The 23,481-nt window shown below is 35.9% G+C and overlaps 4 protein-coding genes, 5 non-coding genes and 1 pseudogene across 12 annotated transcripts; 8 read left to right on the top strand and 2 right to left on the bottom strand.

The window, feature by feature from the left end:
* Positions 1–854: 854 nt before the first annotated feature.
* On the bottom strand, positions 855–4,443 carry LOC109090660 (mediator of RNA polymerase II transcription subunit 22-like). Of its 4 annotated transcripts, none has more exons than XM_019104485.2 (5): positions 4,327–4,443; positions 3,609–3,773; positions 3,435–3,515; positions 3,148–3,356; positions 855–1,426 (listed from the first exon to the last, which is right to left on the bottom strand). In XM_019104485.2, the coding sequence occupies exons 2-5, from the start codon at positions 3,729–3,731 to the stop codon at positions 1,237–1,239; spliced, it is 603 nt and encodes a 200-aa protein (XP_018960030.1). In that variant the 5' UTR covers positions 3,732–3,773; positions 4,327–4,443; the 3' UTR covers positions 855–1,236. The 4 variants fall into 4 exon arrangements, with proteins under 4 accessions (XP_018960030.1, XP_018960032.1, XP_042612258.1 ...); XM_019104487.2 differs by having other exon boundaries at positions 3,609–3,763; positions 4,327–4,402; XM_042756324.1 differs by lacking the exon at positions 4,327–4,443 and adding an exon at positions 3,917–3,940.
* LOC109090142 (60S ribosomal protein L7a-like) lies at positions 4,434–8,021 on the top strand. Its single transcript, XM_019103987.2, has 8 exons — positions 4,434–4,464; positions 5,187–5,307; positions 5,501–5,650; positions 6,119–6,259; positions 6,602–6,681; positions 6,957–7,087; positions 7,290–7,359; positions 7,877–8,021. The coding sequence occupies exons 1-8, from the start codon at positions 4,462–4,464 to the stop codon at positions 7,979–7,981; spliced, it is 801 nt and encodes a 266-aa protein (XP_018959532.2). The 5' UTR covers positions 4,434–4,461; the 3' UTR covers positions 7,982–8,021.
* On the top strand, positions 5,041–5,109 carry LOC122145205. Its single transcript, XR_006160157.1, has one exon. It is a non-coding gene; the product is annotated as a small nucleolar RNA SNORD36 (small nucleolar RNA).
* On the top strand, positions 5,358–5,429 carry LOC122145207. The gene has a single exon (XR_006160159.1). It is a non-coding gene; the product is annotated as a small nucleolar RNA SNORD24 (small nucleolar RNA).
* On the top strand, positions 5,941–6,013 carry LOC122145206. Its single transcript, XR_006160158.1, has one exon. It is a non-coding gene; the product is annotated as a small nucleolar RNA SNORD24 (small nucleolar RNA).
* LOC122145203 lies at positions 6,735–6,811 on the top strand. Its single transcript, XR_006160155.1, has one exon. It is a non-coding gene; the product is annotated as a small nucleolar RNA SNORD36 (small nucleolar RNA).
* On the top strand, positions 7,137–7,208 carry LOC122145204. Its single transcript, XR_006160156.1, has one exon. It is a non-coding gene; the product is annotated as a small nucleolar RNA SNORD36 (small nucleolar RNA).
* Positions 8,022–9,256: 1,235 nt separating the features above from the next.
* LOC109090655 (surfeit locus protein 1) lies at positions 9,257–11,770 on the bottom strand. Its single transcript, XM_019104480.2, has 9 exons — positions 11,607–11,770; positions 11,401–11,479; positions 10,753–10,880; positions 10,537–10,619; positions 10,264–10,455; positions 10,096–10,168; positions 9,800–9,962; positions 9,605–9,686; positions 9,257–9,425 (listed from the first exon to the last, which is right to left on the bottom strand). The coding sequence occupies exons 1-9, from the start codon at positions 11,667–11,669 to the stop codon at positions 9,359–9,361; spliced, it is 930 nt and encodes a 309-aa protein (XP_018960025.1). The 5' UTR covers positions 11,670–11,770; the 3' UTR covers positions 9,257–9,358.
* A 740-nt stretch (positions 11,771–12,510) lies between these two features.
* Positions 12,511–16,540, top strand: LOC109090141 (annotated as a pseudogene).
* A 42-nt stretch (positions 16,541–16,582) lies between these two features.
* Positions 16,583–22,516, top strand: LOC109090139 (kynurenine--oxoglutarate transaminase 1-like). The gene is made up of 14 exons (XM_042756318.1): positions 16,583–16,721; positions 17,016–17,121; positions 17,234–17,292; positions 17,994–18,141; positions 18,281–18,430; positions 18,567–18,653; positions 18,742–18,867; positions 19,962–20,082; positions 20,172–20,248; positions 20,387–20,476; positions 20,561–20,747; positions 21,266–21,342; positions 21,442–21,528; positions 22,041–22,516. Exons 3-14 carry the CDS (start codon positions 17,240–17,242, stop codon positions 22,098–22,100), a joined length of 1,263 nt encoding a protein of 420 aa, XP_042612252.1. The 5' UTR covers positions 16,583–16,721; positions 17,016–17,121; positions 17,234–17,239; the 3' UTR covers positions 22,101–22,516.
* The last annotated feature ends 965 nt before the right edge of the window (positions 22,517–23,481 follow it).

Below are 23,481 nucleotides of genomic sequence, written 5' to 3'. Positions count from 1 at the left end.
CTAAAAACAATGCAGTCCTACTCTTTGTTCAAGAAACTTATTGCATATGGCACAAACGTTTGTTTAGATATTGTTTTAGTTGCCTTCAGCGTCCTATAACGGCACCCAGATGGTAACAATTCGAAGGCATAGTTCAGAGGGTGCGTTATATCTCCACTTATGGCCAAAGCTTTCCTCCTAACTGCCATATCATACAGCTGATCAGTTGACTTTATATTAATCAAACTTTTGTTTTATTAAAGGTTACTTTTATTCTACAGACTTTGCTAATGAAATAAAAGTAATATTATAACCTCTATTAGAGTTACAATGTTACCTTTCCTTAAGTTTTGACTTGGATGTCTTTTACCAATCTAAAATGGAAAGGTTGTGCTAAGGTAGCACAGCAATAAAATAGGTTGTTCGGAAAGTATCCAGCCATGTAATATGAAAAATACGAGATGAGAGATGCAATATGATGAAAATGCCTGTTGCTACTGTGACTGGCAATTTCATCATGACAATGTGCTCACCTGTGCGTCACATCTGGTGTAGAGTTTTTTGGCGAAACATCACATCACCCAGGTGACACAGATTTAGCACCTAACTAAAATCACCTTTTAAGAGGACTGAGGTGTCATTGTCCTATGTAAAATGTTTCTTGTATCTTCTTCGATAAATGTCTATTTTAAATGACTGGATACTTTCCAGACAGCCCTCGTATGTCTGTCTGTATGTATGTATGTCTGGGTGTGTGTGTGTGTGTATATATACATATGAATAAAAAAAGAGGACAAAAAGAGAACACTTCCTTTGAAGTCACATTTTGAAAAAGTGAAAAGCATTACAGTGCACATATACTATGACACATACAATAAAATTTAACAGTATAAATTTACTCCAAAATGTATGCAGCATGTTTACAGAGGTCTTTTTTTCTTTTAGCATCCAAAACACCACTTGCCTAAACAAGTAAAATAAAGTATAGCATAGTTGTAATATCACTTAGAGACATTAAACTTAATTATAAACAGATAGAAAGGCAAACACTTCATTATACCAATGTAGCAAGTTACCCAACTACAGTAGTTCTCAGCATTAATTCAGTGTCATATTTGCAGGACAAAATCACATCATCAATTCAAGTAATTGTTTAGATTTGCAGTCTGCAGCTGGTGGTTTAAGATGGAACTTATTATGATGGTAAATTGCTTAGCTGTGTAATCTAACTGGTCCATACAGGAAGCCACCAGTATTTCATGACTGCTCAGTAGTGCTGCTGCCGTGGCTGTTGAGGTGATGCTGCATGGACTCCTGGGTCCCCAAGTTGTCTGAATCCTCTGGGTTGGCACGTGAGGGGTCAGAGGTCATCTCAGGGGACCCCCAACTGTCCTGCCGATGAAAGGCCTCACAAAGTGGCAACTCAACACCATCCCACTGTCCACAGCTAGAAACATTATACACACACACACACGTTACACACAAACTAACATTTCTTCTGTCCACTTCTGCCTAAAACACCCAAAAAGCCATTAGGAGTATGAATGAATGATGTTCCATATTCATTCACTCATTACGAAAACAAACTCACACAACATATGAAGGAACTGGGAAAGAAAGCACAAGCAGTGAAAGAAGCTGTGAAAAGCATTATTTCAGGATTGCTACTGACATGAAAGGAACCGTGTGGTCACATGACATTATTCTTCTGTTTGCAGTTGTGAACAGATGTGTGTAGTCTCTAATAATAGAATTGCTCAACAGATGAAAAGCAAAAGGCTGTAAGCGGCAGAGAATTTAGATTATGCACTCAGCAGAGGCAGAAAATAATTTCCAAATCAGAGGTCAGAAAATAATAGATCGGACACTACATGTGCTCTAGTTTCTCTCTGGTTTATTTGTGAAATTTGAAATGACCAGTTGGTTTGTGAAAAAACTGACAAATATTCTTACACATTTTGAACAGGTACTAATGTGACTAACACTGTGTCTGCTTAATATGTCACCACAAAGAAACAAAGCGTAGTGCAATTTCTAACCACGGAGAAAATCAAAAACTCCATAAATGATAAATATTGCATTTTGAACATCATGACACATATGCCTCTGAAAGCTAAAATATTTTCCCAGTTTTCACCAACTACAATTAGTTTAACAGAGAAAATCACTGCATTTATGAATATACAGTGAAAATCTCAACAACAACAAAAGATGTTTCATCTTAAATTTCTTCCAGTAAGCTAATTAATGATTCTTAAAGTAATTTTTACTTTATGTACAGCACCATATATTACTGTTTATTACAAATTCTTAAGTTCTTTGAATTTAGCAGCTCATCATTGATTAAAGGCATCCAAAATTAATGTGCACAATCCAATTTCAAATTTAAATTCACATGTACATTTTTCTTAAAGAAATTTAAAAATTTATAAAATTATTTCCATAATCATTTCCAAAATGTCTCTTCACATATAACTATTAACGTTTACACTGGTGTGCTTCAAAGACAGCTTGAATTCATTTAAAATCTCTGAATAGCACTAAAGATCCAGATTTATCCGTTATAGTAATCACTATAAAAATGAACTCCAAACAGCACCACTAATAAGACTAAATACACATCCTGATTGCAAGTATATCTTCTAAAACATAATCATTTAAGACACCTGAAGGGAAATTCAGTTTGTATAACAAATGGGTTTTCTTGTGCAAAACCAGTTATACTGAAAGTGCTGGATATTGTCTTTGGCATGACTACAATATGGATGGATATAACAATATGGATAAATGGATTTTGCTATATATTTGCCATAATAGAAGCAGACTGAGCTGGGTCAAAAGAGAATGTACTCTTTGATTAGTTACAGTCTTACCTGCAAGAATGAACACTCTTATTAAGGCACAATGGTATGATATGATTATGTGTATGGAGGACCAAACTGGGATGGTGTAATCAAACAAATAGCAAAACAACATGGTTAGCACATGATATTTAACAAAATGAAAACCATTGGAGCCAATAATTGGTTGTGCAAGTTAAAAATACCTTTAGCTCCATGAATCACCCTGTGTTATGTTCTTATGATGTACATATCAAATATATGGCGTTGGTAAGCAAGGGAAGGCAGCGGTGACTGCACAAGTTTGGGAACACTGGTCTATTTGTACCTGGAGGAGTAATACTCTTCCTCGAGCTCATACAGGTCAATGGCAATCTCATCACGTAGGGAGATGAGCTTCTTGTCGCACTCTTCCTGCAGCGTGCGCAGCTGCTGGTTGCGGAGACTGATGGCCTCATTGACAGAGGGGAAGTCATTCAGGATGAGGAACTGCTTCAGGTCTGAGACAAGCTTCATGAGAGACTCTCCTGCACGCACCTAAGACATATTACATATGAAAATGTCATCCAAGTCCGATATGCCTATTTATTATCATACTATCACTGTAGATCTTACAATGTTGGCAGCTCGCACGTGCATTTCATAGTGGTCCTGCTCCGCTTGTGTCACCCTGGAAACCTGAGTCTCTTCTTCCACCTGATAGATCAGACGACCAGATATTCATCCCAATGTCTCATAACTAAATCATATTGATATGAACGTCACACAGCAAAATGCATACCAACATACCTTTGCTGTTTTGATTATTTCCGTAAAATTGTCTAGAATTGACCTGATGTCATCTTTAAGTCTCTTGTTGTAGTTCTGCAGAAGAGTCTCTTTGCTTTGCGGGAGGACTCTCTGTGTGGCCATCTCAGCGCTCTTCAGTCAGACTTGACTCAGTGCACGACATTACTGTAAGAATTGCAATTGGTTATCACACTAACCGCTACTAAATACATATAATAAACAGCCAGTGTTACATTTCCACAACATAACTGCAGCCAGTTTTTTTTAATTTTTTTTTTAAGATTTATTATCTATTTAAGATGTATTACCATTTATTAATAGTGGTTTAATACTGGTTGATACTTTAAAGTGTATAGTAGTCAGTAGTATTTAATCCTAGGGAGTCAGCTTTTACATTTCACACTACACATTTGTAAACCCCGTTTTTATTTACATATTTATAAGGTCAATTACATTGACTGCACAAATGCAGCTCGTGGTGGCTTTTTGAATGCTTGTCTATCTGTGAAAATGTCTATTTTAAGAAATGCATAAAAGCGAAAACACAACACAAGTCAATGCATTTTTGCCGTCAACATTCGACATGTGTTTTTGTTTTTTTCTCAGATAGTGAAACTAAACAGCGCGTGCAGGTTTCTGTTACCATAAACCACGCATGAATAGTTAATAAGGCAAAAAAAAAACCTATAACTTAAAGGCAATTAAACTCGCTACTCACAGCTGCAAACATTCTTTTACTATCACTCCACATAAACACGAATCTCACGCTTTTGTTTTGTCGCTTGCAGATGACGTCATCGCGCTAATTATATTTCCCACAGTCCTTTTCTTCTTCCTTTCCGTCTGAACCAACATGGTGAGTGTTCGACGGTTTTGACCTGGAAGCTGCTACTTTCTTAAAATCCTTTAGCATCCAGTTCTGTAGTGTGTTTTTTGACTCAGAAAATATCGCTTTTGGTAAATAAAACACTAACGCTTGCTCTCTGAATGCAAATTGCGATCATTTTAAGGATTTAAAAGAAGAATGTGAGACCTTTGGTGAGCTGTGTCAGTGCTGACAACCTCGAGCTCTACGCCGTTAGACTGTGAGCCGTTAAACGTTATTATCCGTAGATTTAATACTTGACTATGTTTATTATTATGCGAAACCTCAACCGTGGGCTCCAACGCGAATGCTAACCCGTTAGCGGACAGGTTTGTAGGCCAAAAATGAATCCGATCGGCCCAGTGGTGCTTATTAAACGCGCAAGTGCTGCTGTATTTTACACTATTATACGCCTGTTGGTCAAGTTAAAATCTGCTAATTATGATTAGTGAAACTGCAGGGTTGGGTACGCGTGTATCTCTTGGATGCTAAAGTGGTAAAGTTGCCTACAACGCACGTCACACCTGAAGTTAGTGTGTTTTGAGTAGTAGTGTTTTTTTGTGGCTTTTGCAGTGATGTCTTGAATTTCTTCACCTGAACTTTTTGTTGAACACTTTTTTTTTTTAACTGAGCATGAGCCACAAAATGGTGTTTCTCTTGAAGTTTCTGCTCATTTTGAATGATGAGTTGAAGTGTTGTGCTTCTCTCCACAGCCGAAGGGAAAAAAGGCTAAGGGGAAGAAGGTGGCACCAGCCCCTTCTGTGGCCAAGAAGCATGAGGCCAAGAAAGTCGTGAATCCCCTGTTTGAGAAGAGGCCCAAGAACTTTGGCATTGGTGAGTAACAACTGGACCATAGATGAGATTGAGTCGCCAGTCATTCAAAGTGCAGATGATGTTATTAATATTTGCTATCTGAACAGCAATGCTGACAGTCTTCCACCAAGATCGCTGATGCACATATGTCTTGAAAGCAGCTGACAGTTTGTTGACCCTAATTCTAATGAAAGTCATGCGTTTTAATCTCCAGGTCAGGACATTCAGCCAAAGCGGGATCTGACCCGATTCGTGAAATGGCCACGTTACGTCCGTCTGCAGCGCCAGCGGGCCATTCTCTACAGGCGTCTGAAGGTTCCCCCTGCGATCAACCAGTTCACCCAGGCTCTGGACCGCCAGACCGGTGAGATATTTGCTTGACTGGAGTCTCCTACATCTTTCTGGTGGTGTTCATTCCACGATGCTTGTAGAGGTCGACAGATTTTATCAATAACCAATCAATCGACAATTGTCAAAAGTCAATAATATGAACAAAAGGTTGCTTGATGTAAGAGAGTGCTGTACTTAATTAACCATGATATTAACGTGTGTCTCAGAGGAATTAAAAAAAATTGTTTTTTCCCATTAATTTCTCAGAGCATTGAAAACCATATATTGGTCGACCTCTAAATGCTTTTTAGACTTTTGCGAATGTGCAGATGATGTGAAAGAATATTTGCTATCTGAAAAGTCAATGCTGACAATTATCACCAAGATCGCTGATGCACTGTTATATATTATTGCTGCTTAAATTTCAACTTGAACTGAACTGTAAAATTACTAGTGACCTAAGTTTTCACCAAAATGTTAACTCTTTAAATTCTTTCTTTAGCTACCCAGCTGTTCAAGCTGGCCCACAAGTACAGGCCCGAGACCAAGCAGGAGAAGAAACAGAGACTGCTGGCTCGTGCTGAACAGAAGGCTGCTGGAAAGGGAGACGTGCCCACTAAGAGGCCACCAGTCCTCCGTGCAGGTGGGTCTTTTTAAAGAGTGTCTTTTCTTTTAAGACACTGAAAGGTCCAACCCTTTCCGGAGTTACAAGTTGCCTTCTCCATTGTTTTCTACCTTTTTGACTCTAAGGCCCAGCTTTTGTCTAGGACGATATTTGATGAACCTCTTATCTAAGCTGATATGTACCTCTGGTACTTGTGTTGTAATGAAATTAAACAGAGTTATTAGCTTTTTATTTGAGATTAATTTGTAATTTTAATGGGGAGCCCTTAGAAGTTTGCTAAAGAAGTGGGCACTGGGCCCTGGTTGAGCACAACTGCTGTATATCATGGCTTTGATATGTTTAACACTTGTTCATTCTCAGGTGTGAACACAGTGACCACACTAGTGGAGAGCAAGAAAGCACAGCTGGTTGTTATTGCTCACGATGTGGATCCCATTGAGGTGAGTTTTTCTACAGGATATATACATCTAGTCATAAATCATGTTGTGGTTGTCTGCAGTGATGTCTTGAATTTCTTCACCTGAATTCAAACTGAAGATCAAAAATACGAGCTTTTTAACCCTGAGCAACAACCACTTATGTCTCGCAGGAGTATTTCTGTAATGATTGTCATAATAGTTTCTTCTTCTTTTTTTTTTTTCTTTTTTTTAGTTAGTTTTGACTGCTGAATGTGGGGATGGATGTCGGTGCATAATTGATTTAATTCTATTTGTAGCTGGTGGTGTTCTTGCCTGCTCTGTGCCGTAAGATGGGAGTCCCATACTGCATCGTCAAGGGCAAGGCCAGACTGGGCAAACTGGTGCACAGAAAGACCCTCACCTGTGTTGCCTTCACACAGACCAACCCGTGAGTAACACACACACCCATGTTTCACTTTCCTTTGCTGCACTTCATATGGCTATGATGTCTGAATTTCTTCAACTGAACAACCATGTGGTTACAAATGAGCTTTTTAACCCTGAGCAAAATGATTTGCAGTTTATTAATGATATGGGCATCGTGGACAAGACTTTTGTGGTTAACATTTGTTTTTTCCTCACCTCTTTAGTGAAGACAAAGCAGCTCTTGCTAAACTGGTGGAGGCCATCAAGACCAACTACAATGACAGATACGAGGAGGTCAGTTATCAGTTCTGATGATAAACTATTGATTTATCGATTTACAATTTGATGGCGTTTCAGTTAGTTCAGTCTCCTAATTGATGTCTAAATGTAATTAAAAATATATATAATTTGTTAATTTTTCTCGTAAAACGTTGTGCCCACTTTGAAAATCAATGCAATCATTGTCTACAATCACTGTCGAATAGAACATTCCAGACTAACCTGTAGTTTTCTGTTGGTGGGTGAAGATCCTCGTTTATGTTCTTTATGCCAGAATTCATTATCTTTGAAGCATATTTTGATGGATTTTAATAGTTTAAAGTCTGTCAGAACTCATTTTTCTGTTGACTTTTATGGAAAGATTTTTAATGAAGGAAGGCCAGATTTAGTTTTAAAATGATCTAAGATCAAATTTTAAAAACTTAATTTAACCTTACTAACCTTGTTCTCTCCATTAATATAGCCGAGGGAGCTCGCATGGCATTAAATCATAAACAATAATATGTTTCTCCCGCTTCCATTCTCTCTTCAGATCCGTCGTCACTGGGGAGGCAACGTCCTGGGTCCCAAGTCAACTGCTCGCATTGCTAAAATCGAGAAGGCAAAGGCCAAGGAGCTGGCTACTAAACTGGGCTGAGATCCTGTCTTGTTTAATAAATAGAACTGTTCCCACAAAACTGGTTGAAGTTTGACTGGTTCTTTTAAGATTTCAGTGTGTTTGTTGCTTATAAAGCTTAAGAAAATACATGTAATTAGAAAACAGATTTTTGAACATTTAGAGATTTATAAATAAGAGTATAAGAGAGCTTTAAGAGGGACTGTTAGCTGTTCTCCAAACTATTAGTTAATGAAATTTAAATGAAACCCTCTCATTTTTCAACAAAATATTTGAAAGCCCCCCTATATTGGTTTAGATACTCACTCTGGTATTTCTAAAATTTTTTTAACTTGAACAAAGTGAGTGTTAATGTTTTTAAACAATTTATTTTGTTGCTTTAAGACAAGAAATTCTGATTTGGCCTCTTCTGTGTGTTTATTAAAATATTGAGAGGAAAATTTATGATTTCAGTTTAATTATGCTTTTAGTAACTCTTAGGCTACATCCACACGAAGCCAGAGCTTTCCTTATCTGATCTTTTAGGGGTTATGTTTACCGTAACGGTTTGGTTAATTTTTGCTATTTAGTTTTTTTTTTTTATATGCCATTTAAAAAAATGTAAAAAAAAAAAAAAACACTAGTTGTCTACAAGGCTGGGCGATATGAGCAGAAATTCATACCTCTGTATTTTTTGGCTGATTTGCGGTATATGGTAGCCTATATATCTCGGTATTTTCTATTTGGATTAAACGGTAAATGTTAGCATGTAGGCATAGACTATATTATATGCAAAAAAAGGTCTTAAATCACATTACATTCTAACTAACATTGCAATCTAAAAACCTTTTTAAAGTAGAAGTTACTAAACTAAAAATGAAACTAATAAAAAGCACAGACCAATTGAGTAAAAAGGCTATTTTGATTACCCCATTACACTTTACAGTTACTGCTATCATACAAATACACTTACTTGTAGGTTTAAAATTCTACATGTCAAATCGTACCAGCGTACTTTGAGGTCAAAATGCGTACAGGTTGGCAGGTTTGCGTTTTCAAATTTATCCACTCTGGAACCAGGTTTAAAAAAATATCGGTTTCACTCTCCCAAAATGCCGGATCCGTGTGGACGAAACGCCTATACGATACAAAATTTATGCGTATACACAGAAACGCGTCTCCGAGTGGACGGGGCCTTAATTCATCCTGTGTCCCCTTCCTTGAAAACCACTGCTTTAGAGGCTATATTTGCCTTGACAGCCTTTGTATCCATCCAAGAAATGCATTACAGCAATACACATGCACAAACACTCAAACTAATATAGACAAATCCATGTTTTTATTATCAGTACTGAGTTCAACATAAGTGCTTTATAATTCTAAATGAACATTCCATAAGGGCAAAGTGCTGAATATATTTCATAAAGCTATACGCTTAATGAATTTTGCGTACCACATGTAGGAGGTAGCTGCACACAATCCATACCTAAAAAAAGAGCAAAGAATAGTTCAACTCATGCTCATCTTTAAAGATTACAATCAATTTTTTTCACATTTTCTTTTTCAATTCAATAGTAAATGCAATGCAATAATAATGCAGGATTTAAATAAAAACAGTGTTTTAAGGCATGACAATAGATTAGTAATGCATTTAATTACACAAACCATGTGATGACATATTGCATGTGTTCATTCCTCAAGGTCACTCTTGTCTGCCCTCCTATTGGCCCACCAGGTATTGTGCTGTCTGAATGAAAAAATATATGATTTTAACAGACTCGCCCACTTTTCTGATCAAAACGTTTTATAAGTTTGTACACTATACATTCACCAAACATTAGTATTAAGAGCAGCTCTAACCAAGTACGGCATCAATGAAGATTTCCTCAGCACCAGTGACCTTCGCCATGGCCTCCAGGTCACGATAGTGCCACCTATTTGCCTCCACATTGTTCTGAGGGATGAATGGTTTCCGCTGCTCGGTTAAACGCACCACACCAACAAGATCCACATCCTCAGTCACCTTTAACATTTAGAGAGATAAAGAAAATGTTATACAAAAATGAATATGAAAAATCTCAAAGATAAAATTAATAAAGACCGTTTGATTATGTTTATGCCTAGATTTGGATCAGAAGAGCTTAAGACAGTATTACCTGTCCCTTCATCCTGGTTTCTGGTCTGATCTTTGCTTTTGGTACATAACCTCTGTTCACCAAGATAGTGATCCTAAAAATTTGATCCAGAGGGTTTTTACACACCCATATCAGAGTGCAAAGCAAGTGTATGTAATTAAGTGAAATTCAAATTGTGTGTGTTTGTACCCCAGGTCAGTACAGTAGAATGGTGTAATGACATTAGCTCCACTCTCCCCGCTGGAGGAAATCCTGCCTGCCTCCCGAGCCTCTCTCTCAGGGTCCACAGGGGAGCGGGGCAGGACGTACAGCTCTTTAGAGTGGTCAAAGTGTCCACGCACCTTTACTCGCCTGTATTCCAGCTGCTTCATTTCCATAGGACTGTGTCACACACAGATCAAATCAGCATTTCATCTTATAAACACTAGAGATTATGGCTCATAGATTTCAAAAGAGACTCACTCTATGGGCAGTGGGATAGGCTCTTTAGTCGTCAGGCTCTGAAGTTCACGGATCAGCTCCAACTTCCACTTTCTGCGTTTCAGCTACAAAATCAAATGGAAGGCATTTCACAAATAGCTAATTGCAAATTAAGTTATGTTTTTTTTATCATTTAAACACCAAATTCATGTCTGTACATGTTGATATATATATTAAACGCCATGCTCGTGCCTGTACCTGCCATGTTCCAAGACAAAAGGTTGTGGCAGGTATCAACATGAGAAACCACTTCAAGAAGGAGTCTTCTCCTTTCTCGGTTTCCGCAACAGTAGAACTTGACCGTTGACCAAACCTGGTTACGTTACCTACAGAGAAAACATCTGAACACTTTAAAATCACAAACTGCACAAGCATGCCTGAATATATTTCAGCTATATTTAAGTCTAGTCTATCAGAAACTCACTCTAATGGTTAACCTACCACTAAAAAGTTTGGGGTTGGCATTATTTAAGAAATAAATAAATAATTTTATTTAGCAAGGATGCAGTAGATTGATGAAAAGTGCCACCTGAAAAATCTAACAGCTGAAAATTCAGTTTACCATCACAGGATTACATTAGAATTAAATAAATATCAAGTTATATATATATATATATATATATATATATATATATATATATATATATATATATATATATATATATATATATATATATATAAAATATTCCATATTATTACAGTTTACCGTATTTTGCAAACAAATACAACCCTGGTGAGCGTGGGAAACTTATTAAAGTTATTAAAACCTCAAAGTTTTAAACGGTAATGTTGTCAGTTTAGGCAATAATCAAGAATATAGTTCGTGATCAAGCAGAACAGAATTACACCGGAGTGCTGGACCATCCTGACGTCTGAACACACCCAGTCCTGTCACAAATAGGGTCCTCTTTGGTGAGATGAGAGTCTAGGAAAATAACAAATAAACTACACTTTAGCTGTCAAGAATGAGTGTTTGATAACAAACATTTTGATTTAAAAAAAAAAGTATTGGTAAACTGCTTTGTGAGTCGGAAAAATTAAAGTTAACTTACGCTGCTTCGAATGATCTTAGATGTGCTATTAGAGAACATCAGCATTAATCTGAAACTGCTCATGTTAGCTGAAACTGTTGTAACCTGAACAGCAACTGTCTGTCGGGTCGACTACATAACCTGCCTTCTTCTTCCTCTTCTTCTTCTTCTTCTTCGAGGTTTAACGGCGGCTTGCATCCAAGAGCGTTGCATTACCGCCATCTTCTGGATTATTCTCCTGCAATGTTATTCCAGTTTATTTCCTCCAGCTTGTTTTCCTCGATCACATTTTCCTCATCCAACCCGTTCTACAAATAATTTTCCTGCTTTGTCTAATCACTCCACTTTGCAGTATATCTTTAATACCTGTCCTTGCCAACCCATCTCTTCTTAATTTTTCCATCATATTTCTCCTCTGCTATTCATAACTTCTGCAACTTAAAAGTACATGTTCTATGGTTTCTAATCTCTGACAATATTCACAAAAACCAGTAGGATGCTTCCCTAGAATGTATAATGTAGGCTACTATTTAAATCACTGTGTCCCATTCTTAATCATGTCATCATTATTACTTCTCTCCTAGTCCCTCCCCGATTCCGAGGTAAATATTCCGTACAAGTCAAACGAGCAATGATACGTATATTAAATCCATTGATTAATTGATATGTTTGTTATTGATATGCTGGTTTATTCATTAATTCAAAGTTTGAATCGTCAGAGTAGGCTAAGTAGTTAAAAATAAATAACTTCATTATTTAATTATAATTAATAACGTTTTATTAATTCCAGTTTTAGTTCCATTCCGAGGCAGTGGGGTAAATGATGGTTCTCCTTCAAATAAGAAAAAGCCCACAAAAAGAGATAACGTGAGTGCAAACAGGAATAAACTAGTCCCAAAGACTCAGCCTGCAAAAACTGTCCAGAATGGGATTTCAGAGATACAAAAGAAGCCTGAGGGTAAAAAGTAGTTTGTAAAGAGAGATTAGTAGTTCATCCAGTATGCTTTATTCTTGTTGAATTGCATTTTTACTGACTCATTCCTGTTAGCTGAAGCGTCACAGATATTCTTCGTCAGAGGCTTCATCAGAAGATCGAGGAGTCTCGTGGACAGGTACATACTCAAGTTGGACTGACTAAAAGTGTTATCTTGGTCAAAGGATTGTTAAATATTTGAATGTTAATATGATGAATCACTTTACTTCAAGGGGTAGTTCACCCAAAAATGAAAATTCTGTCATCATTTACTCACCCTCAACCTGTGTGAGTTTCATTATTCTGCTGAACACAAAAGAAGATATTTTGAAGAATGTAGGTGAACCAAACAGTTTCTGGTCCCTATTGACTTTCAAATTAATTTTATACTATGGAAGTCAATGGGAACCAACAACTGTTTGGTTGCCCTCAATCTTTGAAATATCTTTTTTTTTTTTTTTTTTGTGCTCAACAGAATAATGAAACTCCTACAGTTTGAGGTGAGTAAATGATTTTACATGGCACTGTTTGATTACATCTTAGTGTTGGGTAATTTTAATATTCATCTATGTTTCCCCACTAAACCCTTGGTAACTGAATTTAAAAATCTTATTGATTCACTTGATTTTGTGCAGTGGGTGCCAGGGCCTGCTCATGCTCATGGTTACACATTGGATTTAGTTATTATACATGTATTTTAAACTTCGGACATGGAAATCAGTGACACTTTTTTTTTTTAGACCATAGATCGGTTCTCTTTTCCTCTCATTTGCCTGATCCAGCAGTTACGACATCTTCAGTGTTTCATTTGAATCGTTACACTCAGTCATGTGAGCGATTTGCTGCCTTTTATGCTATGACTGACCCATTATTGCCTGAAATATCTTTTCCCATGCAGGATGTGAACGGACTTTTTAATTGGTTTAATCAGAAATGTTTGTCTTCTCTGAATCTTATTGCTCCATTAAAACCCAAACGTATATTGTTTTTAAACCGCAGCCATGGCTTTTTATAAATTCTGTGCTCAGTCCTTCTGTCAGCACTTTTCCTGATGCTTTTGTTTCACTGTGAACAACTGTGTATATTTTTTAATGAGAAAACTGTTCATTTAAGATCTAAGCTGATCTTGGGGAATTCTCTTCAACCTGAGAGATCAAGCAGTCTGATGCTTTGGAGTGATTTCCAGCCTGTTTCATTTGAATCCTGTAAAGGCATTGTTGAATGTCTGAGATCAACTTCATCTTCTCAAGATATCATTCCATCTAGATTTTTTAAAGAACTTTTTAATATTGTTGTTGGGCATGATTTTTTAATTATCCTAAATACTAGTCTAAATACTGGGAGTGTTTCTGACTGCCTAAAAACAGCTACAGTAACTCCATTAAAAAAGAGGCCCAATCTCAATTCTACAAATTTTAATAACTTTAGGCCTATATCGAACATGCCATTTCTTTCTAAGGTTCTTGAAAAAATTGTGCTGACCCAGCTGCAGTCATTTGATGTTGAATAATATTTTTGAAACATTCCAATTGGGTTTAAACTTTAAAGTCTCAAAACCGTATTGAAACTGCACTTTTAAAAGTTGTAAAATACATTTTATTAGAAACTGAAAAAGGAAATGCTGTGGCTTTGGTGCTTTTAGATTTAAGTTCTGCATTTGACATGGTTGACCACAGTTCCCTGACCTCCAGGTTGAAGAGCTGTGTTGGGTTACAGGGCACAGTGTTTAAATGGTTTCAATCTTTTCTAACAAATAGAAGATTTAGTGTTTCTATTAGCCAATATAGTTCATCCTCACACCCACTTGCATGTGGAGTGCAACAGGGATCAATTCTTGCCTCGCTTTTATTTTCTGTTTTTGAGAAACATGGAGTGTCTTTTGACCTGTGTGCTTATGATACTCCGCTATACTTTCCTCTGCAGCATACATACAAAGAATCCTTAGGACCATTGCTGGCTTGTCTAAATGAATTACAAATATGGTTAAAGCAGAATCTTCTGGTGTTAAATGAAAACAAAACTGGAATTATTTTGTTTGGTTTAAAGTCACATGAGGACTGTGGCCCTTACTTCGGCCATCTCTTTTCTTACACCTTGTGCCAAAAGTCTTGGTGTTCGTTTTGATTGTTGCCTGAGTTTTTAAAAGCAAATTAGTGCAGTGGTCAAATCAAGTTGTTGTGTTTTTTTTTCTTCATTAATTGGAAATCTACTCTCTGTAAAACAGTTTGAACAGATTACTCACTTGTTTATTTTATCTTGTCTAGACTACTGTAATTCTCTATATTATGGTATGAGCCAGTCCTCTTTAATGCGCCTACAGGTGGTTCAAAACACTGCTGCAAGGTTGTTGACCGGTAGACGGAGGTTCAATCATATCACTCCCATCCTTATTTCACTAAACGTGCTACCAATCAAATTCAGAATTGTTTTTAAAATTGTAACTTTTGTATATGAATCTCTACATAACCAAGCACCATCATATCTTTCAGAAGCAATCTCCACTCACAAACCAAATAGGTCCCTAAGATCTAGTAATCTTGGTCTATTCTCTGTTCCTAGAACGAGGTTCTACTGCAGAGGTGACTGAGCCTTCACTGTTGCTGGTCCTAGTCTATGGAACAAATTACCAATTTCTGTTAGAACTGCATCCTATTTACCAATTTTTAAGTCCCTGCTTAAAAAGCATCTATTGTCAATAGCTTTTATCTAGTTATAATAATTGTATTGTCTGCCCTCATATATTGTGTTTTCAAATTTCTTTGATTTTAGTTGTATTGTACAAAATTTTGGGTCAACTGTGAGTTGTGTTGAAAGTGCAATATAAATAAAGAAAAGGAAGAAGATGATGACAACAGAATTTTCTTTTTTGGGTGAACTATCCCTTTAAAAATGCCATGTTTAATTCTATGGGTCAAAATCTTATATCATCCCTTTAAGAGATGTTAAGTCAAGCATTATGTCTGCTTTTTTCCAGGGCCCTCCTAAAGATCCCTCCTCTGAGGAGGTAAAGAAGAAACGAGAGAGACGAAAACAAGAAAGAGGAAAAGGAAAGCGTTAAGAATTAAAAATTTAGCAGATGCTGCAGCTTTGCAGGCAGGAGAAGAGGACAACTAGACCACAAAGCCCTAACTGCAAGCCACTTCTACATTGACCGCGTCTGCCAAAAAGGAGCAGAGCTTCATAGTCTTCAACAAGATGGAGGTTGGAGAAGACTATGTGGACAAAGGAACAAAGCTGATGCAGGGGGGGGGAAGCAAAGTGAAAGTAATGCTGACTCCGCTTACTGGCAAGAACTACAAACAGCTTTTAACACGAATTGAGGCAAGAAAAGCTCATCTGGAGTAGCTTAAAAAGTAAGGATGAAGGGAAAGCAAAATTTTGAAAATCAAAGATAATGCAGGCTCAGAGAAAAAAGAAGTGGGCACAGAGGAGCCAGCAAGTCATGGAGAAGATGCAAAAGTGGCAAGACAAACGGAGAAGGAAAATTAAGAAATGCAAGGATGCCAAGATGGAGAAACGCAAACAGAGGGCAAGGAAAAAGTGTTGTGTACTGCCTGAGGATCTCTAGAAGGCCAGCTTATAGGCAGAAAGGATTCAAAGAAGTGAAGATTTGAGGGAAATGCTCTTGGAATAAAGGACTTTACCTTGTGTTTAGGACTGAAAGAGACTTAAAAAAAAAATCACAAAATATTATTGTGAAGAAATGTAATCTTTGCCACTTTTAAGATGGCAAATTTTTAAAAAGTATATTTTGTGTCCATATTTTGTGTTTTTATTATTCTGTCAAGCCAAGTTTGGACATTTATCTACATTTATGCATTTAGCAGACACTTTTATTTCAAGTGACTTACAATAGAGGCACATAAGCAACACAGAGCCAACAATATTCATGGTGTACAGGACTAGATTGGGAGACAAAAGATCTGCCTCTTTTGTCGGTATTGTATATTTAAAGGTGTACAATAAGAATTATTACAAATTACAACATGTACAGTAGGCCTATATTGTCAGTGTTATTGTTAGCAGTCACTGGCCCCGCCCACAGCGGAAGTAGTCTTACAAAAGTGCTGCCTGGTGGAGGTCAGCTCGCAGTTCTGAGGAAGACGCTTGAGAAGTTAACGTGTGACGTCAGAACAGACCGCTGGGGAAAGTAAATGAACAAGGTTTGGTGCAAAACAGGGAGTTCTGTGTTTTAGTTTTTTATATTACAGTATGAAATTGACATTTACCAAAGTATTTTATGCTTCGCTTGTCACTTGAATCTAAATCCCAAGGACAAGACTGCTGTCATTTGACTGCACGGCGTTTAAAGACAGTTCAAATGCTAGAGATTTGGCTTGATTCTAATCTTACTGTGTCTGTGTGTGTGTGTGTGTGTGTGTGTGTGTGTGTGTGTGTGTGTGTGTGTGTGTGTGTGTGTGTGTGTGTGTGTGTGTGTGTTACTGATTTACGAGCAGAAATCCGGCGCTAAAAGTGTTTCTGAAACACTGGCATGTGGAAAGAGCGACGGTAGATGGACCTTCGCTGTCATTCGGATTAGTAAACGCAAGTTTTCGTGATAAGGTATGAGATATTTCACACTCGATCGTTACACTTATGCATGCATGATCAAGCTCTGGTTTAGGAAAATGCAATCATTTTATCTTATTGTATGATTTTCTCCTTGATTATGCAGGGCAATATGTCTCGTAAGTTGCACGCGAGAAGAATTGAAGGAATTGACAAGAATATATGGTAATAATTAATTTTCATGGCTATGAATGAAGTGAAAGTAAAAATGGATAACCATTTAGTGCTGTACATCTGGATTATTACACGACATTTAAGTACACCAAATAAATAAATACATGGATATAAAATATTGAGTTATTATATTAAATTATTGGAATGCCTAAGTTTCCGCAAAAAAAAAAAAAAAAAAAAAAAAAAAAAAAAGAAAAATCATAATTTAGAAAACATCCTGTCAAGCAGCGAGACGAGCACCGCAAAATAAACTTGTTTAATTATGCATTTAAAAAAGAAAAAAAAAATCTTAGTAGGCCTATATTAAAAAGGTAAATTTCACAATTTTCGTCTTGCTAATTGATCTATAGTTTTCCTAGAAATAATCGATATTTCTGCAGTTTAATTATTATTATTATTATTATTATTATTATTATTATTATTATTATTATTCAACCAATGTAATCCATGTCTTCCATTCCATAAATATCTATCCTCCATTTTTAAAATCGGTAGTCGCAATAACAGTTTTAAGTGTCAAGATGGCGCCAATTAGCTATTCTAGTATTTCAGTGAGCGGTGTAAAAATCTACTCCGATCTACCTGAAGAATAGTTTATTACTCCCACATATTGTCAAGTAAATGAACTAAAAATTTTGCTCATTTTAATGTTTAAATCTGCATGTTATTCATTTTGTGTGTGTCATCTGCAGGGTTGAATTCAGTCAGCTGGCTGCTGACTATAAGGCTGTGAACCTGGGTCAGGGGTTCCCTGATTTCTCCCCTCCTCATTTCATTCAGGAGGCCTTCTGCAAAGCCCTGAATGGAGGTTTCTCCAAGCACCAGTACACACGTGCTTTTGTAAGACATTAAAAGTACAAGTGCTTTGTTCGCTTTCAGTTTGCAGTTTGTCTGTTTCGTAAATGTTCAACCACTGCATAATATAATAATTATATTAGTAAAGTTTTGCTAAAGAGCCTTACAACATGCGGTCATGCAGGGCCACCCAAATCTTGTGAAGATCCTGGCCAAATTCTTCAGTAGGATTGTTGGCCGGGAAATAGACCCAATGGAGGATATCTTGGTTTCTGTAGGAGCATATCAAGCGCTTTTCTGCACCTTCCAGGCTCTTATTGATGAGGGCGATGAGGTAACATTATTGTTATAAAGACAATATTCATATTCAGAAAATTATATTGTTAGTAGAAGATAAAAAAACACACTCACTGTTGCCTTATGTTCAGTACATGGTATCAGAATGCCTATTTTTCCCTTTTCTTGCACAGGTGATTATTGTGGAGCCCTTCTTTGACTGTTATCAGCCAATGGTAATGATGGCGGGCGGAACAGCTATATATGTGCCCCTTAAACCAGTATGTTCATATATCACGTGACAAGACCTGTTTGCTTGATCTGAGATTAAAGTATTTATTTTAAATAATATTAGCTGTGTATTGACAGAGGGAAGGCTGTGGTCCTGTTCTATCCAGTGCTGACTGGGTATTGTCTCCTGAAGAGCTGGCGAGTAAATTTAGTCCTCGTACCAAAGCCATTGTCATTAACACTCCTAATAACCCTCTTGGCAAGGTGAGTCGGTCACCAACAAATGGAGGACAGTTTTACCCTTACTTGTACTATTGTCCTATATATTCTTTAATGAGCGAATTTCACCGAAACTGTCAAGAAATGTCTGAGTCATGTTTCACCCCAAATCAAAAGAATGAAATAAGAAATTTAATTTTACCAAAAAATTAGGTTGTATAAAATACCATTTACATTTTTTCATCATGGCATTTTATATATATGTATGTATGTATGTATGTATGTATATATGTAGTATATATATATATATATATATATATATATATATATATATATATATATATATATATATATATATGGTATATGTATGTATGTGTATATGTATATGTGTATATGTAGAGGGAGAGAGAGGAGATTATCAGCATGTCTGGACAGGCAGGAGTTACTGTAATGAGAATGCTATTTTTCACATTGCATAAGATTTATATTTATGGACAATTTTTATACACACTACTGTTCAAAAGTTTGAGGTCAGTCATTTTTTTTATGTTTAATGAAAGAAGTCTTATGCTTACTAAAGCTGCATTTATTTGATCAAAAACACAGTAAAAACAGTAATATTGTGAAATATTATTTACATTTAAAATAACTGTTCTATTTTAAATATATTGAGTAAGTTATTCCTGTGATGACAAAGCTGAATTTTCAGCAGCATTACTCCAGTCTTCAGTGTCTTATGATCCACATGCTTAAGAAATATTTCTTAATATCATCAATGTTGAAAACCATTGTTCTGCTTAATATTATGGAAACTATGATGCAGTTTTTATTATTATTTTTTTATTTAATGAATAGAAAGTGTGAAAGAACTGCATTTATTATAATAAAATTTGTTGTAACAATGTAAATGTCTTAACTGTCACTTTTCAATCTTCAATTTAATGCATCATTGCCAGATTAAAGTATTAATTTCTTTTAAAAAGTCTTACTTACCACAAATCTTTGAATGGAAATGTAATTAATATAAAAATCCAAACTGACACTGAGCTTGAATGACCTTTCAGGTCAGTGGGTAAGATTTTTTTTTTACTACAGAAACTAAGATGTTCAGCCTAAGCCTGAACTGTGGTTTCTTGCAGGTCTATCAGCAGGAGGAACTTCATATGATTGCTGACTTGTGCATTAAACATGACGTCATTTGCATCAGCGACGAGGTATACGAGTGGCTCACATATGATGGAACAAAACATGTGAAAATTGGTAAGAGCGACACTATGCTGGAAATGCAATTAATCACAATTTTGTGGACTTTTAAAGCAACGGAATTAAATTTTTATTTTTTTTAATAGCCAGTCTGCCAGGTATGTGGGAACGCACTGTAACCATTGGGAGTGCAGGCAAGACTTTCAGTGCCACAGGATGGAAGGTGAGCTGGTCAAATTGAACAGGATTTGTTTCTTGTGTTATTTTTCTCTGTTCGTCTTAATGTCTTTGATTGGCTGGAAGTGTCATGGTGATAAGGTTCAGTATGCAGGTCTTTAAATTACTCTGTTATTTTAATGAAGTGGGGTGGGCAATGGGACCAGGGCATATCCTGAAGCACTTAAAAACCGTCCATCAGAACTCAGTGTATCACTGTGCCACAGCTGCCCAGGTAAAACAGTGCTCCTTTGTTTTAGGGATAAAGCGTGTGTAATTTGTTTTCAGTGGGCTGATGTTGTCTAATGTTGTTCTTAAGGAGGCTGTAGCAGTAGGTTCTCAGAGAGAATATGATGTGTTTGGAACAGAGGGAAGCTATTTCCAACAGTTACCCAAACATCTTCATGAAAAGCGTCTGAGGCTGGCAGATTGTCTGAAGAGTGTTGGCCTAAAACCTGTCCTACCCCAGGGAGGATACTTCATGATCGCAGACATCTCAAATCTTAGTACGTAACAGTGAAAAAATGTAGAACAAAGTATTGAAGCAGGAACTCGGATCTCTTTATGGATTATACAAATACAATTTTTATATCTGAGAATTCCAGAGATGAGGCGCTTTTATGTTTTTGTTCTGAAAATTCTCTTCTTAAGCTTGTTAATTGTTCTCTCGTTATATTGTGATAAACGCAACACTTATTGTTCCCACACTTTCCATGTTTATTGGATAAAGATACTTAATAATTTTGTAGGGTTTACATCACATTATAAAGCCATATCTAGCTGGTAAAATATTGTAGCACTGACTGGAAAGTAAAAAAAATATATCTTTTATAGAATTATAAATATGTATTTATTATAGAATATTTCTGTAATTTAAGATTTTATTAATTTCCAGGAAAAGTTTAAGGTAATCCTCATAATATGAGAAATCATACTGTTGTACAAAAAGGCTACATCTGTGATAGCATTGTTTTGCATTATTATTTCAAAATAAACTTTTTGTTTTTAAATGTTTTTCTACAAGATGTTGACCTTGCCGACCCTAGTACAAAAGATGAACCCTATGACTACAGATTTGTGAAATGGCTCATAAAAGAGAAGGTAAACTAAAACATAGTATTTACAGATTGGTTATAAAATCTTCTCATATAGTGACATCTGTGAGCAAAACATGTTGTTAAATTCTTCACTTCTGAATAGGGACTGGCCACTATCCCTGTGTCTGCATTCTTCAGCCCGGAACACAAAGACGAATTCCAGAAATACATCCGATTCTGCTTCGTAAAGGTATTTTTAACACAAGAACAATATTATGTAGAACATAAGTTTAAACATTTTAAAAATTAAGTTCTTTATAATTATTTGGCATGTTAATGTTGTTAGTTTTTCTTTTTGTTTTTTTTTGTTTTAAATCAATAACATTATGTATGCTTAATTTATTATATTAGCTTTTTATTAGAAATTACTGCATTGTGAATTTTATGCTTCAGAGACAAGTATTTTTTTTTTTTTACTTTAAATTACATTTAGTAAACTCTAATAGGCAAACTATTAAACAATATTTTTTTTTTTTTACTTTAAATTACATTTAGTAAACTCTAATAGGCAAACTATTGCTTAATCACATGAGTTAACATCTAAACTTTGATAGCCCTGATCATTTTTGATGTAATATGGATTACTTTGTGGTGAATAGTACATTGATACTAAATCAGGAAAAGTTTTTGCCATTGTGATCTGTTCACCTTGTTAAAATCTTGTTTATATTATTTAATTCATATTTTCCTAAACATTAATAGGAGGACTCAACCCTGCAAGCAGCAGAGGACATACTGAGGCAGTGGAGTGACAGCAAATGAAAATTCTAAATTAAGACAGTACAGGCCTTGCACAGACTGAAAAATCAGAAAATCAAGAGAACCACTTATTGTGAAATAAAAAGTAATTTTGTTTGTTGATTTTAAATATTAAATTTGGTGTAATGATTTGTGTGTCAAAACCTTTTGAACATTTCCAGCACATTATAACAATACCATGATAATACTGATAACCATGATCATTTTGGTCACTATAATAATTTCATACAGTTTCATCTCTACTCTGGTGTATGGTAAACAATGGTGTCAATATTGACTTGTCAGTTTGAGCCTGGATGTTTCAGAATGGTATGTTTTGTTCATACTTTTAGATATACTGTTATTTGTAATTGCTACTGCTGTTTGTTTGCATTTGATGTACGGTTTTATCCCGATTAAAGCTTTATTACAGCAGAATACATAATTGTGTTGTAGCATTATTGTAAAGTAATTGTTTTGTAAAAGTAAGAAGTGTTTGCTTATTAACAAAATCTAGTGTATCACGTAGATTGAGGAAGCTGCTCTTCGTAAAATGTGCAGAACAGAGAGCTATAATTTTCAGGAACTGAGTTGAAAAATAAACTTCAAACATTTTTCATTTTAACCAACAAACTGGACCTGCAGCTGGGGTGAAAATAACAGCGTTTCAACAGCATGGCAAGGAAGAGGACAAGGAAAAGGCCCTCAACATTCTCCTGGAACAATCAGAAGCTTCCAGAGTGCCCTTCATATTTCATCTTGTGTTCAGGGGAGTTATTTTTGTAGGATTGTCATTGTCATATGGGCCCAAGACTGAATTTTTCATTTGATACATTTTTTTAAATGCAGGATTGTCACAACAAAATGGGCTTAATAGTGAATTGTTCATTTTATAAACTTCAGTTTAATTATTGTGTACATTTTGATTGTTACTTTTAAAATTATGCTGCTTTTGTGTGTGTGTGTGTGTTATTTAAATGTTTTAGTTTTCATATAGAAAAATGTATGATGCACATGTACTTGACTCTGGAGTAAACATTTATTTTGAATCTTGTGATTAAAGTATATTTTATATAAAATGTCCAGAAGTTTCAAACATTATTCTAAATATCACAAAATAACTTGCATTATACAATAAAACGAATAACTGTATAGGCCTACAACTAAATTACAAAAGATTGATGTTTATAAAATGCTTAATATATCATTATAAAATGCATAAATAAAGTATGAGGTATCGTGTGAAATAAAAGCAAATTACCCCTTAAAAACCGTAAGATTGTGCTACTCTGTTAAGACCGTAAGCTCCGCCCCTCACTTCCGGTTCTGTGACTGCTGGTGCTGCGGGTCTATTGAAGAAACAGGACGTTGATTTCATACATGTCCTCATGAGGACACCGCGACC

The sequence above is a fragment of the Cyprinus carpio genome, chromosome A5 (assembly GCF_018340385.1).
Source record: "Cyprinus carpio isolate SPL01 chromosome A5, ASM1834038v1, whole genome shotgun sequence".
In the NCBI taxonomy this organism is placed as follows: domain Eukaryota; kingdom Metazoa; phylum Chordata; class Actinopteri; order Cypriniformes; family Cyprinidae; genus Cyprinus; species Cyprinus carpio.
The sequence above is the reverse complement of the archived record's forward strand: the minus strand, read 5'-3'. Positions and strand labels throughout refer to the sequence as shown.